The sequence below is a fragment of the Rattus norvegicus genome, chromosome 10 (genome assembly GCF_021556685.1).
Source record: "Rattus norvegicus strain SHRSP/BbbUtx chromosome 10, alternate assembly SHRSP_T2T, whole genome shotgun sequence".
Taxonomy (NCBI): Eukaryota; Metazoa; Chordata; class Mammalia; order Rodentia; family Muridae; genus Rattus; species Rattus norvegicus.
In genome coordinates, this window is record NC_141543.1 from 89174430 (window position 1) to 89195908 (window position 21479).

Genomic DNA, 21479 nt, shown 5'->3' on the forward strand with positions numbered 1-21479 from the left:
TTTTCATTTATCTATTTAGTGTATATCTGTTATCTATTTAAAGCATGTAGGGGGCTGGTGCGATGGCTCCACATTTAAGAGCACTGGCTGCTTTTCTAGAGGTCCTGAGTTCAATTCCCAGCAACCACATGATGGCTCACAACCATCTGTAAAGGGATCTAATGTCTTCTTCTGTCCTGTGGATGTATATGCAGCAGAGCGCTCATACATTAAATATGTAAAATTTAAAAAAAGGAAAAGAAAAAAGCGTGTAACTGCTACAGCAAGCATACGGAGGTGAGAGGACAAACTGTGGGAGTCAGTGCTTGCCTTCCATCACATGGGTTCCAGGAATCAACTCAGCCTTCATTCAGGCTTGGCAGCAGGCACCTTTACTCACTGAGCCATTTTGCTGCCCTGATTATTTTTTCTTAAGACCAGAGAAAGGTGGGAGCATGACAGGGAGGCAGAAGGGCTCATGTTTAAACACTGAGCCTGGCACCTTGTTGTGGTAACTGCCAGGCCAGTCTTTGAATGTCTCTCTGCCTCTCAGCTTCTCCTCTGGTCAGTGAGGGCCCTGGTCCCCATGTTAAGTAAGAGTGAGTACAGAACAGCACACAGTGAAGTGCTCGGTACACACAGTGTGCCCGACTTGCAAGAAGAGCCAGAAAGATGTGTGAGGTAGAAGCTAGCCTAGATTCAAAGGAAGGCCCTACCTGAGGGGAAGTAGGAAAAGAATAGAACAACCCCCTCACTCCCAGAATTATCATCTCCCTCAAAATCAGGAGGGTGAGAGCCTCATTAACATTACAAAGAGTATGGTGGCCCAGAGGATCAGCTGTGGCTGAGGCCAGACGCAGCACCCCTTCTCCTCTGAGGTAACCAAGTTGCTGTTCAAGGCCACATCACCAACAGAACTAGTGTCAAGGATACAAGGAGCCTCAGAAAACATCCCAAAGTGACACAGAGCAGAACAGAAAACACATCTGGGATGAAGGGGACGATGAGGCTGTCACAAGGTAAAGCCACCAGGAGAAGCATTATCAGGGGTAGAGTCCTCTGGCAGCATCCCACCTCCAAGCAGGGACTACTGCAGATCGCTCACATAAGCTCACCTCCTGGGCACAGCCATAGGTCAGCCATTCTTGGCGGTAGCGGTCAAAGCCACTGGAACATCTAGAGGAGACCAGATACAGGAGATGTGAGGGTTCCACATGGACTGCTCCCCCCACTTACCCCTCTACTCATTACAGTTCTGTGAGGATACTGAGGGTGGCTGGTTAGGCTCTGGAAGGGCTCCTGGATAAGTGCCCTGGGAAGGAGGTAATTATAGGACTGGCAGTCAGACCCTCCCGCTCTCTATTCTTCCTTCTGATCAAGGCTCTCTGCCCAGCATGTCTGTGTGTATGTGCAGGATCCTGGGAACTCTCCGGGTCCCCTCAACTCTGTCCTACGGCATTGCTGGGAATCTGGGACGTCAGTGACGGCTTTCTCAGGAGAAAGTCTTGCTCACTCAAGGACTTCCCATCACCACTGAGGAGTCTCCCTTCAGTAGCAGAGGCTGGGTGGCATCAGCCGATGTAGCCAACCCCCCCTGTGTAATCACAAGGAGGCAGCAGTGAGAATGGTGCCGGACACCGACAAGGCTCTCCCAAGAGGACATTGCAGTTTGGACAGAAGATGCCAAGGGCTTTTCTAGGGAGAGGGCGGGGCACACGCATGGACTGAAGGGTGTTCTGTATCATCCTGCTTAAAGTTCCATTCTTCCTTCTGGGTGCCAAAGGAGGCCACTAAGCCCTACTCGACCCAGGCAAATTGGCAGCGGAAGAATAAGAGCCCGTGCCACGAGCACAGAGAGAGCTTAGTCACTCACATCGCAGCAGCTGCCATGCCCACACTCTGGGCAGGTCAAGGCAACGAATGCTTCCCAAGAGCCATCCACAGAGGCCTCAGAGGCTGAGCTGGGCCAACGACTCTTCCTCTCAGGATATCCTAGCCCACTTTTTAGGGGATGGAGGACAAAGAGGAGTTTGGAGACTGGAACTTGGGCTTCTTTGATGATGTTGGCAAATTCCTTCAAGACTGGATTGGGCCAAGCAGTGGTGGCCTTTAATTCCAGCACTCTGGAGACAGGCGAGTGGATCTCTGAGTTTGAGGCCAGCCTGGTCTACAGAGTGAGTTCCAGGACAGCCAGGGCTACACAGAGAAACCCTGTCTTGAAAAAAACAGGCAGGCAGGCAGACAGACAGACAGACAGATAGACAGAATAGTCTGAGTCTTCACAGTGGTTGTGGCAGTGTTTGCCCAAGAATCAGTTCAAGGCTAGCCTGGTGTACACAGCAAGTTGACCCAGGTTCTGTCCCCAGAAACTACATTGAAATTCACATCTGTGTTTAACTCCAGTTCTAGGGGACCCAATGTCCTCTTCTGGCCTCTAAGGGCTCCAGGCACGTACGTGGTGCACAGACTTACATCCAGACAAAAACACTCATAGACATAAACAAATCAAAACCCAAAAGACCGAAAACCACCACAACCCTAAGTCCTCAGTTTAACTGCGCCACAAGTTACGTCTCAAGTTAGCCAACACTGACTCAGAGAAGGGAGTGAGAACAGGCCGTGACTGAGGGCCTCTGCACCGGACCATCTCCAGAAACCCTCACAATGACAAGATGGGAATGGCTGAGGAGCTGCAGGACTGAAGCCACCCTTGGACTCGGCTGTGAGTCAACGGGACAAGTGTAGATCAGCGTAGAGTGCAAACGTACCTGCACGGTCAGTGAAACTGTTCTCTCCAGAGCAGGGAGGGAAGGCCCTGAGTGGCTACAGTGAACTGGAAGAGTGGGAGAAGAGACCCACAGATATGCCTGGGGCACTGGCCCTGCCTTCTGGCTTCTCAGGGACCTGGGATTAACTCTCATTTAGAACTAAGGCTCCAGAGAGCTGGCTGGGGGAAACATGGGCTGAGTTCAATGCTGTGGGTGTCTGTCTGGATGAGTGGTTTCAGCTCCCTTTTACTCTCTGACAGAGTATCTGTTTTGTCACAGAGGTACAACCCATCAGCAGAGCCTCCAAATTTCCCCACCTGGCCAGCATCTTCACACCCAGGAACTCCGGGTCTCATTGCATTGTCTGTCTCTAAGTTTGGGTGTGGCCACTAACGGGGGGGGGGTAGTGAAGGGAGGGTTTGCTTTGTCTGCAGAAACTGTTTTCCTAAGGCTCAGCATGGGTTGGATGCTGAACCATGTCTACAGCAGCCCCAGGATCCCAGGGACCATGTGAGGTCGTCTCAGGTGTCACCCCAAGGCTCAGAAAACGCTCTTCAGCTTTAAAAATGCATGAGATGATCTTGCAGAGGACATGGGTTCAATTCCCAGTCCCCACATGGTAGCTCACAACCACCTGTAACTCCAGTCCTGAGTTCAAATCCCAGCAACCACATGGTGGCTCACAACCATCTGTAATGGTGTCCTATGCCTCTTCTGGTGTATCTGAGGACAGCAATGGTGTACTCACATACATAAAATAAGTAAAATCTAAAAAAGAGATAGAAAGAGAGACGGATAGAAAAATGTATGAGATGAAGCACTCCTGGGATCTTGGCCCCTCAGGATCACATTTCGTAGGTTGCTGCTCTCACACTCACTGCACAACCAAAGATGACCTTCCTCTCAGGTGGGAACTGTAGGCATGCGCTACCATGACCAGATTTTTCTTTTTAAAGATTTATCTTTTTTGTTTTTTTACATATGTGGATGTTTTGCCTTCGTGTATTATCTGTGTACCGTGAGTGTGCAGTGCCTGCAGAGGTCAGAAGAGGGCGCTAGATCCTTGGAACTGGAATGGCAGACAGAGCTACTCCGAGTGCTGGGATTTGAACAGTGTCCCTTTGGAAGACCAACCAGTGTCGACGGCAGACTCATCTCTCCAGTCCTGACCTGGCTTGTTTTGTTTTGTTTCTTTTGAGACAGGCTCTCACTATGCAGCCTTGGCTGTCCTGGAACTCACAATGTAAATCAGGATGATTTTAAATATCACAGATGCCCGCCTGCCTCTGTCTCCTAAGTGCTAGGATTAAAAGCCTACACCACGACACCCAGGCCAGCTGGCTTTTTTTTTTTTTTTTTTTTTTTTTTGTTCTTTTTTTTCGGAGCTGGGGCCTTGTGCTTCCTAGGCAAGCGCTCTACCACTGAGCTAAATCCCCAACCTCCCAGCTGGCTTTTTTACAGCCTTCCAGGTGGTTCTCAGAGTCCACAGGCAGCAAAGCTTGAGTCCTGGAAGACAGCCAAGGGTCTATGCCAGTTACTTCTGGGGCTCTATACCTCTCCTCCTAAGGGTCCTGGATGTGCTTGGTAAAATACAATCTGGCATTGCAGGAGCCGCGGTAACAGTGTGTGCCACACCCATGACTCCCCGAGTCACCAATGCTAGGCCATTTCATAGGGAACTGAGGTCCCAAGAAAGAGACCCTGGGCATAGCTGAGGGGAAGAACAATGGGGAGGCCGAGCCCCCTGTGCGCCCCATGCCCTCTGCTCCCTGATGGTGGTTTGCTGTCTAGTATGCCAGGCCAGCAGCCTCTAGGATCAAGAGGTTCTATTTCCGCTCCGGGATGTTGGAAGGAAGCAAAGGAAATGCTGACAGCTGTACAACAGCTGCACAGAGACTTGGAGCCTGCAAGTCTGCCATTTCCAAGATGGCCGTAAAGGCTTCACACTCTCAGGAAAGTCATCATCCTCAAAGGAGTCTTTTCCACCCATTTATTTATCTTGGCTAGAAGAACAGAGGTTGAATTATGAGTCTAATCTATAAGGAGATGATTCCAGAACAAGGACTGGAAGATAAGTTGGGTTTAAGAAATTTAACCACAGGGGTTGGGGATTTAGCTCAGTGGTAGAGCGCTTGCCTAGGAAGCGCAAGGCCCTGGGTTCGGTCCCCAGCTCCGAAAAAAAAAGAACCAAAAAAAAAAAAAAAAAAAGAAATTTAACCACAAAACTGAATCTCATCCAGAATGTCCTGAGCTTTTGAAAGCAAGCAAACAGAGCTCTGTAGCTTCCTGGGTAACCATGGATACCTTTAGTGTCCATGCCCCTGGTTTTCAGGAAACCCCGTTCCAGCCCAGGAGGGATCTTGGGATAGTTTTGCGGGGCCATGGAGCTCACCCAGCAATGACGAGTCTTTGTGTTATGGTCTGTCAGTTGCTTATAAGTAGCTTGCCACGTTAAGATGCAGGCCTGGGGTCTCTCTTTAAATCCTGATGGAAGAGGCCAGTGATTCTGGTGTGACCACAGCTATGACCTACTCTTCATGACGCCCTAGCTCAGGATGAGCCAGCTTTCCTGGGAGCAAGGAAGATCTCTAGCCTCTGGGGTCTCTGGATGGTCCGGCAGAAGCCCAGCCACCCCAGGTCTTACTCTGCTACACATCCACCCTGATCAGGTATAAGCCTTGAGAGACACTTTGCGACATTCTAGTCCTAAGAGCCAGACTGACACTGGACAGAGAAATTCTAATGCTTGCAGACAGTGGACAGTGAAGTCTGAGGCTGTCAGTGGACTCTGGCTACCCCCTGCCCACCCCAATGGTCTATTCTCTGAACTTGGTGTGTAACCTGGACACGAACCTCTGCAGGACATAGCACCAGCTGCAGTTGAAGGTCAGGTTCGAGGACATGCAAGCATCGCAACTCTGATGCTGGAGGCAGGCTGCAAGAGACGAGGTGGCCATTGTCAGTATCACTGCTTCCTGGGGCAAAGCTTCTGAATTCAGGGTCCTTCCTGAACTGCAGTGTCTCTGACTTAGGGGACCCTAAAGGTCACTATCATCTCTCTTCTCCCTTCTGTTATGTTTTGAGACAGGGTCTCTCTGTGTAGCCCTGGCTGTCCTGGAACTCACTCTGCAGACCAGGCTGGCCTCACACTCCCAGAGATCCCCCTGCCTCTGCCTCCTGAGTGCTAAGATTATTGGAGAGCAATTCCTCCTTCCCTCTTCTTTCTACCCGACCCGCCTGGCTATTGGCCTCTGGGATGATTGCTCCTCATTATCTACTTGGGTAAGTTTTGAATCACCTAGAAGAAACACCTCTGAGCACGTCTGTAAGCATCTACCCAGAGAGATATAACCAAGAGTGGAAGTCCCGGCTTGAGTGTGCGTGGGGCCATCGCTGAGTGGAAGCCCAGTGGGTTGAGCACCAGGCTTCTGGTTTGCTGACTCCATATGAGTTGCTCTCAACACACCAGGTTAGCCATCAAGATGGACTGCACCCTCAAACTGTGAGCCAAGTACACCCGTCCATCTTAAATGGCCTTTACATGTATTTTGTCCCATCAGCAAGAAAAATAACCACTACAGGACATTCATACACCCTGGGGGACCTAGAACACATGGAAACCATGGATGGGAGCTTTCCTTACCCCATGTCATATGGGAAACTAAGGCTTGGCAGGATGTGGAGCTGAGAGTGGCAGGTCTGGGTTTGAATCAGGGACTGAGCCTGGAGTCAGAATGTCCAGCCTTGAGGTTCCACTGCAGAAGCCCCTACCCTGCTCCTAGATTCTAGACTTCGAGATGCTCTCCTGGGATGGCTAACTACAGCCCTGGTACCCCTCTCCCAGACTCTAGTCTTCTTTTTAGATTTATTTTATGTATCTGAGTATCAGATGCACCAGAGAAGGGTATCAGATCTCTTTACAGATGGTTAAAGATCTCTTTACAGATGTGGTTGCTGGGAATTGAACTCAGGACCTCTGGAAGAACAGTCAGTGCCCTTAACCACTGAGCCATCCGTCCAGCTCCAGGCTTTAGTCTTAGACATGGACTCCCAGGACTTCTCACTACTGTCCTGGCAGTTGGCCCTGGCCTTGGATATACTCAAAGACTTCAACTTTGATTCTTCCCAAAGTCTCTCTACGTAGCCCAAGTTAACTTTGAACTCAATGCCCTCCCATTTTAACTTCCCAAAGAAGATTATAGGCCTGCGTCACCAGGCCCAACCTGAGATCTGCTCTTACTAGTCTTAGGGAAACCCCTACTTCCCAGTCTATGGGCTTCTTGTCTCAATGGAGGGTAGCTAGGTTGATATGTGGCTGTGACTGAACTGTGCCCCCATCTTCTGGTCACTCTGGGATCCCTATCCCAGGAGAAGCTACTTGCCTGAGCCCAGGCTGAGATGAGGCCCAGGGCTCTTCCTCACCTTTCCCTGCTATCTGTTCCCAGGGCCTCCAGGGAAGAGAAGAATGTGGTTGGGAGTGGAATGGGACACAAGAACTGTCACAGACAGCCAACTACAGTTTCAGGTGGCATCAAGAGAAGGAACAAAACAGTCTGCAAAAATGGGATTCTGAGCCAGGTGCAGTAGTAGCACATGCCCTTGGGACGCAGAGGCAGGAGGATTGCTGCAGAGGAGAAACCAGCTTTGGTTACATAGCTTGTTCCATGGCGACCATGGCCACTGGAAAGGCAGCCTGTAGGGATACCTCTCTAGAGGAAGACGGTGAGTGAGTACAGAGCAGATCTAGTTCTGGATCCCTGTCTAAGCCGTCTCAAGGCTCAGGTCTCTAGGGTTTCACATATGTGTTCCTAGCAGTAGATGGCATTGATTAGACACAAGCTACACCCAGGCTGGTCCGTATCAAGGCTGCTGTTTCTGTACACAGCCTGGCTTGTGCAGCTCCAGCCCTGACCTGGCTTTGCAGGTTGGTGACATTAGGCCCAGAGGAGTTAGGAGTTAGTCCCCTTAAGTCCCCCTAGGGATTGGAGGTTGGGTCTGAGATCAGAACCCATTACTTTTTTTTTTTTTCAGTCTAAAGCATTTTCTAGACTAGCAGATTGCCCCTGCTCACTTGGCAATGGGGTGAACTCCACAGCCGAGGTGGTGGTGATCTTGCTGGAGTCCAGTTCCACACGGTGGTATTCGAAGATAGTCCGTCTCCGAGACTCTGAAAAACGAAGCAGGGTCTGCTGTCTCTGGAACACATCACAGTCAGAAGGTGCCCAGGACCCCAGCAGAGGTCAGGATGCAGCCAGTGAGGGAAGAAGAGCCTGACAGCCTGAGGTAAGGTTGACAAAGCTATGGGGAGGTTTGGCCGCTGAAGGACTGCTTCTCCGAGTAGCCCTCTCAGGCAGCTCCCTGCTCTGTTCTACTCAGGCACAGAACCTTCCCCACACTGCCTTACTAACTTCTTCTTTTTAATTTTTAAATTTTACTTTAATTAATTAATTAACTTTACATCCCGACCGCAGGTTTCCCTCCCTCCTCTCCTCCCGGCCCTTCCCTCCTCCCACCAGCTACTACTCCTCCCTTTCTCTTCAGAAAAGGAGAGGGCGGCCTCCCGTGGACATCAAACAGGCTTGGCATATCAAGAGGTAGTAGGACTAGGCACATCCTCTCCTATTAAGGCTGGATGAAGCACCCCAGTTAGGGGAAAGGGTCCCCAAAGCAGGCAACAGAGTCAGAGCCAGCCCCTGCTCCCACTGTTAGGAGGCCCCACATGAAGACCAAGCTACACAACTGTTGCACGTGGGGCTAGGTGTGCAGAGGGTCAGTCCCACGAATGCTCTCTGGTCGACACCAGTCTCTGTGAGCCCCTGTAGGCTTAGATTAGTTGATTCTGTAGGTTATCTTGCATTCCCTCCGCTGCTAACTTCTGAATGGTCGGGTGGTGAGCACCCACCGTGAACGTGACCCCAGTGAATGGTCTGCGAATGTTCACAGACAGACAGGTTGCCCTGCCATGCCCCACCTCTCCCCTCAGAGACAAGAACCAAGCCTAAAGCCTATGGCTGTCCTATCCCTACCCCAGTCCTCACAGTCAGGACAATGGAAGTCCAAGTCAAGCCTCTCCTGACTTACTGGGTGACCATGGCTAAGTCACTTGAGCCTCTGTGTTTTGCTAATACGCTGGAAAGAGAAACAGTCATCACAATGACTTTAAGAGGCAAAACTAGAAATGTGGGTGAAGAACTGGGGCTAATCGGGCAGTCTAGAAAGTTCTGATATACCTACTATTACCAGGCCTACCTAAGAACCATGACCAGCAGCCAGTTGCTGACCTTAGGAAGTGACTTTCCCCACACGGTGAAGAGCCAAGGTTGTCTGCTCAACTCTCCTTCCTCCCTCTGTAAACAGCTTTTCCTTTGGGGCAACTGTGCCCAACCCACTTCTACATGGACGTGGCCTTGGGGGGATCCTGTCCTTCCAAGGTCCCGCCTTGCAGTGACTGACTCAGTGCTGGACCAATAAGAGACCTTCTTCGTGCCTTTCTGCTTGTGACCTAGAACCCTTTTGCTCTTTGAGCAAGCTTGGCTGTGAATGGGAAGTTTCAGTCCTGTGAGGAAAGCCTGAGAATGAAGCCATTTTGTGAAGAGAAGCAAGAAATACCGGTGGGTGCACAGGCCTGCCCTGGCCCTTCCCGATCCTCAACTCTGCCTGTAGATCTTTGATCCACCTCAGTATGCCAAGTACAAGCCCCTCTCTGCTTCAGCTAGGAACCCAGAGCAGGCAGAAACACAAGGTTTTCATCAGCTAAAAGGTGGTTTGGAGAAAAACTTCCCAAGACAGAAGAGCTCAGTCAGGTTATCCGTAACACAGAGATGAACCTGGATGTCAGGAGGGCAAGGGGGCGCTGGCTGGTATGTCACTTGATGTCACCTGCATTCCATCATGGCTTATCTTAAACCTCAGAACTGTCCCCACTTATTTAACCTAAGGCTGAACTCCAGTTGCCGTGGTGATCTCCTAATCTTGCTTGTCTGCTTTGGGGCCAAAGCCCCCAAACACTGGAAATTACAGAACCTCAATTCACACAAGAAGAAAGAAACTGCTTCAGTGTCCATGTGAGATCTGGGCAGACCTTTGGCCAATGGGAGTGACCACAGAGATGTAGCCCTGGGGCCTGTGCTCGATGGTGGCACACCCGCTCCCGTGTCAGCCCGAGGTCTTCGTGACAGCCTGGAATGACATCCGGGAAACTGACGGAGACCATGAGAGAAGAGATGACTTTTGCCATGAGGAAGAGGAAGTGAGGCTGCTGCCACCCTGCCCAGGTGACCTTGGATGAAGAATTGAGGTTCAGTGAGCCACACTGAAAAGGGAGACTACTTAAAATCCACTGATGGCAGTGTTTTGAGGCATTGGATTTTTTGTTTGTTTGTTTGTTTGTTTTGGTTGTGGTTTTGTGTATTTTCCTCCTTGGCTGGTGGCCTGAAACTCATTATGTAGACAAGGCTGGCCTTGAACTCACAAAGATCTGCCTGGCTCTGCCGCTAGGGTACCAGACTCTATCAGCAGCAGTACACTGTCACTCTGATGGTTCGTATATGCTTGGCTCAGGTAGTGGCACTATTAGGAGGTGTGGCCCTGTTGGAGTAGGTGTGTCACTGTGGGTGTGGGCTTTAAGACCCTCATCCTGGTTGCCTGGAAGTCAGTCTTCTGCTAGCAGCCTTCAGATGAAAATGTAGAACTCTCAGCTCCTCCTGTACCATGCCTGCCTGGATGCTGCCATGTTCCTGCCTTGATGATGAGGGACTGAACCTCTGAACCTGTAAGCCAGCCCCAGTTAAATGTCCTTATAAGAGTTGCCTTGGTCATGGTGTCTGTTCACAACAGTAAAACCCGAACTAAGACTGTCACCACCACCACCATACTCTAGTTGGCTTTGAGACTTAAAGAGACAAACTTGTCTCCTTCCTCCCGGTCCCGACTGCTTTATTTCTGCATTTGTTTTGTTTTGGATGAGATTCTCAGGCACATTCAGCATCTCCAAACGCCTCATGTTTATAAACTCAAATACGGAGAGGAAGAATGCCAGCTCATTCTCTCCTTCCCCGCAGTGGCATACTTGCTGTTGGAGAATCTCGATCAGTTACTGCTGTCCCTTCCTACTTTAGAAGTCGCTGTGACAAGAGTCCCCAATCCCCACCCTCCGCAGAGGCCCTGACTACTGGCTAACAATCTGAGCGCCCTGCCTTTGCTAGCCTAGCCTCTGCCGGCCCAGCCACTGTATGGCTATCACCAGAAAGCAAGGCAACAGGAAACACTAGCCCGTCAACACTTGGGTAGTGAACCAGTCTTGGGGTTCAAACAACTACTTTCTAAAGACAGTTCAGAGAACCCCAATCTCAGATCTCCCTCCCCACCACAGTTGTTTCAAGCTCCCACATCCTGCTGGCTCTCTGGAGCTGTTGGAGGACCTTGACCTTTCTTTCCTGCCCAGGAAGATGGCCGCCCCCAGGCCTGAGGCTCTTTCCTTCCTTGGGGACCCCTGCTTAGGACCCAGATGGTTTCTAATGAGATCCAGGCTCCCGCTTCCTCTTCCCTTCCTTCCAGCCCAGGCGGATCCTCAGGCAAACAGTTGGATTGAGTGGGTGGGGGGAGTAGCCCAGGGCTCCCAGGGGAGTACTGCCCAGTGTAAGCTCTGTCAGAAGGGACACCCGGATGCCTGAGATTGAGCTGCAAGTAAGCCAAGATACTGTCCCGCCGTTCATTTTACAGGTGGGGAAGCTGAGGTACAGCCAGGTTAGCCCACAGACCAATACATTTTTATATATTATAGCACATTATCACCCAAGGATCTCCACAGCCTTAAATAGAGGACACGTGCAGTTGAGTGGGAACTTGTAGCAGAGCCCAGTCAGCACCACCGTGAGTGTCTTCAGCCTCATTCCTTATGTAAGTGTGGACATCTGCTAAGCCTTGAGCACTCAACAATGTGCTGGCCGTCTGGGGCCAGCTCTATCCAGCTCAAGTCAGAGCTCCTCCCCAGATCCAGACCATCTCGTTTGCCCTGGAGTTTGAAGACAGATGTCCCTGTGCACTGCATTACAAAAGAAGAATCGGAAACAAGGGGATCCTGGGTATTTTACTTAAGACTCAGGTTTCAGCTGGGTGTCCTAGCACGCGTCTGTAATCCCAGCACTCAGGGAGCTAAGCCAGATGGATTGCTATGAGTTGGGAGGGGCCAGAGGCAGAGGGAGCATTTGCATAACTGTCTTGAAAGTAAACAATTATACCAGCATTCGAAACTTGGAGGATGGTGTGTTTGTTTTCCTACTGTCTGAGGGTTCCACTATTGTGATAAAAGACCATCACCGAAAACAACTTGTGGGGGGGAAGGGTTTGTTTCGTCTTACTACTTCTGGAGGAGGCATACTGCTCCCTGGCTTGCTCCCCATGACTTACTCAGTCCTTCCTACAAAACCCAGGACCAACTGCCCAGGGGTGGCATCACCCACAGTGGCCTGGGGCCTCCTACATCAATCATTAACCACCAGTGCTGTCTCCGGGCCAGGCTTACCCAGGCGTTTTCTCAGTTAAGCATCCCTCTTCTCAAATATGTCTAAGTTTGTGTGAAGCTGACAAGAACTAACCAGCTCACCTGCTAAACAGCCTTTGGTCTGGGCGAGAAGATGCAGTGGAAACAAGCTTCAGAAAATGACAGGTAGTCAGCTAGCTAGGTGTAGTGGCATGTGATTTCCAAGTAGCAACCTTGAGGCTGAGGCAGGGGGATACTGAGTTTGAGGCTAGACTGGACTACAAATCAAACAAAAAAACAAAACAAAACAAAAAACCCCACCAAAAAAAAACAAAAAACAAAAAACAAAAAAAAAGACTAAAAACTGAAAAATTAAAAAAAAAACCAAACCAACAAACAAACCCTCAAACCAAAACAAACAAACAAACCCCAAAACAAACCTTATTTCAAATGAAGAAAAATATCTTTAGTATCTGGCAGGCGTCTACTGGGGTCCCATGGTCTTAGGAGAGGGTCCCCTCAGAGCAATGAGACCGGGCTGGAGAATTAGCTCAGCAGTTACGAGAACTTGTTGCTTTTACAAAGGAAGGTCCCAGGTTTAATTCCCAGCACCCACAGGACAGCAAATGACCACCAGGAACTCCAGTCCCAGGAAACCTGATGGTCTCTTCTGACCTATGAGGGTACCAGGCACTCACGTGATGCCATACATACATGTATACAAAACACTCAAACACATAAAATAGTAAAATAAATCTAAGAAAAAATGTTTTTAAAGAACTATGGGAGTGAACTGGGTATAGGCGCACACCTTTAATCTCAGCACTCTGGAAGCAGAGGCAGGTGGGTCTCTGTGAGTCTGAGGCTAGCCTGGTCTACATAGTGAATTCTAGGATAGCCAGGGCTATGCAGAGTCCTTGTCAAAAACAAAACAAACAAGCTGGGCATGGTGGTGCACACTTTTAATCCCAGCACTCGGGAGACAGAGGCAGGCAGATCTCTGGTCTGTAAGTGAGTTCCAGGACAGCCAGGGCTACACAGAGAAAAACTGTCTCTAAAAAACAATAATAGTGGGGTTGGGGATTTAGCTCAGTGGTAGAGCGCTTGCCTAGGAAGCGCAAGGCCCTGGGTTCGGTCCCCAGCTCTGAAAAAAAGAACCAAAAAAAAAAAAAAAAAAAAAAACCAATAATAGCAACAACCAACAAAAAACACAAAACAACATCAAAGACAAAAACAAACAAACAAAAACCCCCGGACTATGGGAACGAGTGTGGAGACACAACACATGCTTCTAACCCACATCTGCCCTCAAGTCAAATGTGGAAAGGAAGTTCTGGGAAAGGAGGAGTAGTGTGCCTGACCGCCTGAGGCCATCAGGTGCCATCCAGAGGTCATGTAACAATCCAGAGCCTCTGATAGTCTGGCCTTTATTAACTGATTCCGCCAACTTACATTCTGTCAGTTTTGACAATTCCACGAACTAAAGCTTTCTCCTCCTCCTCTTCCCCCCCCTCCCCCCCCTCCTCCTCTCCCTGCCAAGACAGGGATTCTCTGTGTAGCCCCAGCTATCCTGAAACTCTCTTTGTACACCAGGTTGGCCTCAAACTCAGAGATTCACCTGCTTCTGCCTCTTGAATACTGGGGTTAAAGACACATGCACCACCACCACCGCCGCCCTGGTGAAATAAAGTTTCTTAAGACAAGTGAAGGGAGTTTTGGCAGTCTTCCCAGCCAAACGAGGAGCATTTGGACCACCATGGAAGATTTGAGCGCCTCTGCAAGCAGATGCTGCTGACAGGCACAGCTTTTCTCTGCAGACTCGGCAGCGCAGTGTGAGCAACGATTTAGATTTACCAATTACGGTAGGGGAGTAAAGGTGAGAAGCCCAGCTGTGCTCAGCATCTTCTTCCAGTCCCAGGAAGGATGTGATGTTATCCTGAGACCTCCCCCATTCAGACTGGCAGGGCAAAAACGCAGTTCCCCCAGTCAGAAGGACTCAATGGCTGGAGCATCTTGTGTGTGTGTGTGTTGGGGGTGCATATGTTTGCATGTATGTGAAGGCCAGAGGACAATGCCAGCATTTCCCTCTTGCTCTTCACCTCATGTTTTGAGACATAGTCTCTCACTGAACCTGGAGTTTGCTGATGGAGCAACACTAGCTAGCCATCAAGTTCAAAGGTGCCTGCCCCCTCTGTGCTACAATTCCTGGCACGTGCCACCCACCATGCCTGGGTTTTACGTGGATGCTGGGCATCTGAACTCAGGTTCGTACGCCTGCTAGCACAGCAAGCATTTTATCTACTGAGTCATCTCCCTAGACTGCTTGCTTGGTTTGGTTTTCTGTCTTTGCTGTCTGGTTTTAGTTAGTTTTGTTTTCTAGGCAGCATCTCCCAGCCTGGTCTTGAACCCCTTGATCCTCCTGCCTCTCCCACCAGAGTACTAAGGTTGCAGATATGTCACTGCACACAGATCGCCGGGGAATCTCCAACATCAGGAACTGCAGTCCCCTCTGTGTCATCTCAGGCAGGAAAGAGCTGAGTGCGGGCACAGGACAGAAGCGGCCTCCCATTCTGGGCTTGGACAATGGGGTATCCACGGAAACAGCTCTGCAGAGTGATCTCCCTGGCCAGGTTCAGCCTCAGGCATTTGGGGTTACTGCTACTCAGCTCAATCTAATCCAAGTAAATCCCCAGTTTGCTGAGCGGAGTGGAACAGACTTAGAGGACGAGCCTGGCGTTGTAACCATTGAGGAGTCATCACTCCTGAAAGCAGAGGCTGGGGCTTATTTTAATTTAAGTTTTTGTGGTGCTAGGGAGTGAGCCCAAGGTCTTGCACGTATTACATGGCCCACTTTAAAACTCAGTGAAAGCCGGGGATACTGTCTCAGAAAGATGAACTGATGTGCCTCTCCCTGATACTTTGACAATGGATGGAACCTGCGGCCTTGCACGGGGTACACAAAGCTCTAACCACTGAGCCACATGCCAAGTTCCTCTCCACTTCTAACAACAGACACCACAGCGAGTTGCACTCATTGACCTCCAGCCCTAAATCTAGCATTTAGGGTTAGAATTGGGACTTAAATAACAACAAGGCCTGCATAGAAGCCACACAGCATGGAGCTAGGCGAGCCTCAGACTTCAGTTTTAGGAAGAATTGTTGCCTTGTGTACAAGTTCAAAGACTGCTCCTTACACATTCAGCCAAGGCAGGAGACAGCCCTCCAGGAAATATACAAAGATCCTACGACATTGTGACATGATCAAGGGACAGGGGCTTGGTGGAAGTGGGTACTTTTAGCCACGGATGGTCAGACGGTGAGATCTTAAAGGGTTCTAGGACCCATCCCCGATGGATACCGAGGGCAGGGAAGTTAGTCTCCATCATCAACTAAATTAGATTTAGGGTCACCTGGGAGACACAGCTCTAAAGGACTTTTCCAGAGAGGTTTAGCTGGGGAAGGGAGAATGGCCTGGGATGTGTGTTATTCATGGACTAGAGGCCAGGACTGAATGAAAAGAAAAGAAAAGAAAAGAAAAGAAAAGAAAAGAAAAGAAAAGAAAAGAAAAGAAAAGGAACCCAGGGGTTGGGGATTTAGCTCAGTGGTAGAGCACTTGCCTAGGAAGCGCAAGGCCCTGGGTCCCCAGCTCCAGAAAAAAAAAAGAAAAGAAAAGAAAAGAAAAGAAAAGGAACCCAGCTGAACACCACCATGTGTCACTCTCTGCTTCCAGACAACGGACAGACACAGTGTGACCAGCACCTCACACTCCCCCAGCCTCAACTGCCTCACCATGTGGACTGTATCCCTCAGACTGTGGGCCAGCACAAACCCACATTCCTTAGGTTGCCACTATGGTTTATTTTGTCACAGGAAGAGGAAAGTAACTGATATGCAGGTAATGGGCATGGAGTCACTCCATTTGCCCTGAGTGACTCTGGGAAGGGGACCTGGGGGACAGAGGTCAGGACAGTGCAGAAACCTAATTTGCACTTTATCTTTTGAGTTTTATCCTAGAAACACTTGATTACAAAGAGAAATAGAGTTATAATTCTGCCTGTAGAACCAGTTACTTGGGAGGCCGAAGAAGGTTCACTGGAGTCCGGTTCAAGGCCAACACAGGAAGAAGCACAATGAGAATCTATCTCTTCAAAAAAAAGAAAGAAGGGGGAGATGGCTCAGTGGTTAAGAACACTGACTGCTCTTTAAGAGGTCCTAAGTTCAATTCCCAACAACCACATGGTGACTCACAACCATTTAAAGTTGGATCTGGTGCCCTCTTCTGCTCTTCTGGTGTGTCTAAAGATAGCTATATTTCATATACATTAAAGAAAGAAAGGAAGGAAGGAACCTATAATAAACTCACAAGAAAACTATTTGTTGGGGGCTGGAGAGATGGCTCAGTGGTTAAGAGCACTGACTGCTCTTCCAGAGGTCCTGAGTTCAAATCCCAGCAACCACATGGTGGCTCACAACATCTGTAATGAGATCTGATGCCCTCTTCTGGTGTGTCTGAAAAGACTGACAGTGTACTTATATGTAATAAATAAATATTAAAAAAAATTAACTCTGATGGTCTGAGAGCTGTCTCGACATTTAAGAACCCTGGCTGTTCTTCCAGAGGACCTAGGTTTTGTTCCCAGTACCCACATGGCAGCTCATACCCTCAATCCTGGCTCTCAGGAGGCTGAGGCTGGTGGATCTCCGTGAGTTTGAGGCCAGCTTGGATTACAGAGCAAGTTCTAGGATATCTAGTGCTTTTCTACAAAGAGACCCTGTCTTGAAAAACAACAACATAAAAATTTAAAAAGAAGGGAAAACGGGGAGGGATTTGTGAGTGTAGGACTGGGATGTAAAGTGAATAAATAAATTAATAAAGAAGGGAAAACTATATCTTGTTTCATGAATGAAATTAAAGACTAATACTGTGGCTCAGTGGCAGAACACTTCCCCGGCATGTGACGGATTACAGGATATTTGATCACAGTGTGAACCCTGAGACTGTGTTATTTACTAAAAAACCTTTTTTCTAGGTGTAGTGTGGCTTAGCACACACCCTTAGCACACACCTTTAATCCCTATGGCTAGAATACAGACATGCCCGACCTTTAATCCCAAACGATAAAGGTAAGGTTTGTTTGTAGAAGAAAGCACCCATGTTTGAAAGTGATGTCTGAGTGGCAGACAAAGTGACCAATCAGAGAAAGATTTGACAGAATATGATATACCCAAGTCTCCCAAAAATAGAGGGTAAAGGGAAGCTACTTGAGGGGCAGTGCAGAGAGAGAGAGAGAAAGAGAAAGAGAGAGCAGTTTTACTGGGAGAATTATACAGAGACAGGTTGCAGAGAGAGAACGAGCTAGACACAGGTGAAGACAGAGCAAGCCAGAAAATGAGAACACATTGCCAAAGTTTGTATGAGGCCAAACAGAGCAATTCAGTCAGGGGCCAAGAATAAAGCCAGACTGAATCAGTCAGCTTGGAGAGGCGTTTGAGCCAGAGCACCTAAGTTGAACCAGCCAGCCAGATTTCAGGAAGAACTAGAAAAGGGGGTGGTCTGGTCAGATGGCTCAGCGGTTAAGAACGCTGGCTGCTCTTCCAAAACTCAATTCCTAGCATCCGCATGGTGGCTCATGACCATCTGTGATGAGATCTGTTGCCCTCTTCTGGCCTGCAGGCAGAACATCGTATACTTAATAAATGAATCTTTTTTAAAAAAAGAACGAAAAAGGGGTGAACGTGTTCAGCAGCAGGTCTCAGAGACTGAAAACACTCTAGGCCTAGATTAGATTACACAGAGGCTGGAAGCTTCCAGGACTAGGACTAGGTTAGCAGATGGAGACAGTGAGCCTCGGGGATGACAATTACATCAGGGGAATAAAAATACGGCCACAGTACAGGGTCCTCCCTGCCTTGGCACACAACACCATCGCCTACGCATCATCGAAACGGTGTCCAACAGGGGTGTGTAGAAGAGGAATGTCTTAGAAGCACCGTCACCATGACATGTGCCTTGAAAGTCCTCGACCTGTGGCATGCCAGCACTGGGCTGTCATCGGTTCTCACACCATCTCCTGAAGTCCTTGGTGTGCTGGTTTATAAAGCCCTGAGTTGTAAAGCTGAGTGTAGGCGATATTCTAACACAGGTCCACTGTCCTGGTGGGCCAGATGTCAGACAACAGCTATGGGAGAGAAGCCGAGGTCCCCTCAAAGGCCAGCACTACAGGAAGATCCCCTCTCACTACCCCTCCCCCATGTTACAGAGGACCTGAGACTGAAGGGAACATGGTTTGCCAAAGGAGAAAGATCACAGCAGGGCTAGGGTATAGGGGTGCTCATCTCTGACACACCCTCGTCACCTGTTAATCCCCTGGGTTAGAGGCCATTTTGTTTGAATTCTGGAAGTCTTACTGACTGTCGGGATGATGGCGTTCTTCTTGCCACGAGAGTCTTTGGAGACTTTGCAAATGCAGTAGGTGCTGAATACAGGGGCTCCTGACCCCCTTCTTAGCAGCCAGGGCAAAGCCTCTCTCTAGACACAGTGAGGCAAAAACGACCCCTCTGCCATAACAAGGAGAGCCAGGTATGGATGGAACTGGGTCAGACACAGGCCCCTGGAGACTCACCTGGCACCTCTGGCGATGAATTGAGAATCATGAAAGCATCAGACAGGCCTGCTTTGACAGGGTGCTGGGCAGAGCTGATGTCCAGGACAGCCATGGGGATCTGCATCAGGAAGAAGAGGAACCCTCTGTGGCCACAAAGTGCCCACCCAGCTCCACCCCATCTGTCTGCTCAGAGCTCGAGGCCTGGACACCTGCAACCACACTCTAGGCCTCCCGCCCTTCCTCCTGCACTGATCCTCTCTCTTCACAGGCCAGAGAAGCCCTTGGCTTCTCCCTTTCTTTCCTTTACCCTCGTCTCTTCTCATCCGTCTCCAAATACTGTGAGTCAAGCCAGTGGCTCTCATATCTGCCCAGTTCTCTCCTCTCCCAAGGCCAAGCTGCGTCCCTTTCCCTACCCCATCTCCCAGCATTCCTTTAAGTCCCCAACAGTCTGTTTGCTCTAAAGCCAGAATAGCTTTTTCAAAAGACCATCTGGTTGTTCCCCTGACCCTCCATTCCAGAGAAGCCACCTTCTATTGCACTGGTTCTCAACCTTCCTAATGCTGTGACCCTCTAATACAGCTCCTCTTGTTGTGGTGACCCCAACTGTAAAACTAGCCCATTGCTACTTTCATTTTTATAATTTTGCTACTGTTATGAACGAAGATAATCTGTGTTTTTCCCATGGTTTTAGGCGACCCCTGTGAAAAGTTCATTCAACACCCCCAAGGGGTCTAACCCACAGGTTGAGACCCATAGGCTCTAGTGCTTTGTATAAACCATGTTCTGTCCTGCCACAGGACCTTTGTACATGCCATTCTCTCCCCGGATACACTCTACTCTTATCTTCACTTCCTTCACCCCTATTCATCATCAGGCTTCCTTGGCCCCTGACGGTGTGAAGATCCCCACAGCAGGCGTTTGGCACCAGGAGCCTTTATGTCATTGCGGCAATCCAGCGTTTGCCGTTGTAATCATCTCTCTTGATGAGATTTGTAGCTGCAGAAGCACCAAGTCCAGATAAGCCCAGAGCTGTCTGGGCACCAAGCCCCGCCCCCACCACACTACAGAGCCTCTACAATGCTTTGCTGGATGAATGAGAGGCTCTAAAACACACTCACCTCTTTGTAGCCAAAGACAATGCGGCCATCTTGGTGAAGGGCTGCCTGGAAGGTGAAGCTACCCCTGTCCTCCCGGCCCTGGAGGTAAACGTGGTCCCACTGAACCACAAACACGGTCCCTGGGAGGAGAGCAGAGACCTAGCTGAACAGGGAGTCAGAGCAGGGGACCCAGCAGATACAGTGATCAGAGATGGTAGCCATCTGTGAGTTGGAGAAGCAGGAACTAGGCAGTCCACAGGCACCAGCCTGGCTTCCAAGTCATAGAGGCCCCCGAAAGATCCTGTTTCTGCTCCAGGTCCCCAAATCGCTCATCTCTTACAATGTGCACACCTCTTTCTTGCCTCTCCTGACTCCTGGAAACAAAATGAAAACATGGAAGTGCCCGTCTCCTACGTGAGTGAGGGCTCGTGAGCGTGAGTAGAGGAGGTCCCCGAGAAAGCTTTGACATCTTCATCTGGCTCAACAAGGCTGGGCAGCACCCCCTCAGTACCCTTCTTACGGAGGAGACGACAGCACAGGGTAGAAGGAACGGTGGCTGCCTGCCTGTGTGACTGTGGGTCGAGGGCTCCCAGAAAACAGTTAGACCAGGAAGCCCCACCCTGATGCTGGGTGGACTATACTCTGAGATCGGACCTCACCATTATCAAAGTAAGCGACTGTGGAGTTGTCTGAGTAGCCGGGGTTGAAGTTGGCCATCAGGGGTGCCACATACTGAGTAGCTGTGAGCATCCGGTGGAGGACGTCCCCCATGAAGATGAAGCCTAAGGACAGAGAAGATTGGAGGTGATTCAAAGGGCTACCTCTAGGGTTCCCCGTCCCCACTGGCAGGGGCTAGAAAAGAGTCTGACGGTCTCAACCTCCTCCCTACCCAGTGGCCTTGGGACTTGGTGAGATAGAAAAATGGCCTAGATTAGAGAATGCTTGCCCCATATCTCTGGGTAGGCACAGACCACAAGGGGTAGGGGAAGGAAGAGGAAGTGACTCCCAACCTCTCCTATTTCAGGAAATAGGAGGAAAGTAACAGGAAGTCAGAGAGGCTCCTCATATCAACAGGGACCCAAGTCCTTGCTCCCTGGGTTTCAGAAGCAGAGACCCCAGAAATACACAAGCCGGCTGTTAGGATGCGGAGAAATGAACACACGCTCAGGCCCACTCAGGCCTGCACACAGATCACCTGATGTCAGTGGGACACTCAAGTCATCCCCTGATTTCTCCCCTAGCCCATCTATCCACCTGCTTTCAGTGAGTTCCTCAAGAGCCTCCCTGAGTCAGGCTGAGACCTCCCAAGTCCTCCCCCCACCTCATTGGTTTGTCCTTACCTCCGGTTGCTATGGTGATCTGCCGCAAAGGATGCCCATAGAAAGGGAAATCAAAGGACAAGACCACTCTCTGCAGGGACAGGAGAGAGTCCCCATGGGTGGTACGGTCAGCTAAACACTGCTCACCCTCCCTGCACCAGACTTGTCTGAATAGTGTGGGCATAGGCATATCTAGGGTAGAGTCCCCCTAGGATTATAGCTAGGTACCC

The 21479-nt window shown here is 49.8% G+C and overlaps 1 protein-coding gene across 1 annotated transcript in view; it reads right to left on the reverse strand.

The window, feature by feature from the left end:
• The window catches only part of Plxdc1 (plexin domain containing 1), a 59312-nt gene that overhangs the window by 12482 nt on the left and 25351 nt on the right, over nt 1–21479 (reverse strand). Inside the window, 7 exon segments of the mRNA NM_001107046.1 lie at nt 1095–1155; nt 5601–5682; nt 7819–7914; nt 18852–18951; nt 19952–20070; nt 20590–20712; nt 21271–21340. Coding sequence (NP_001100516.1) covers nt 1095–1155; nt 5601–5682; nt 7819–7914; nt 18852–18951; nt 19952–20070; nt 20590–20712; nt 21271–21340 — 651 coding nt within the window.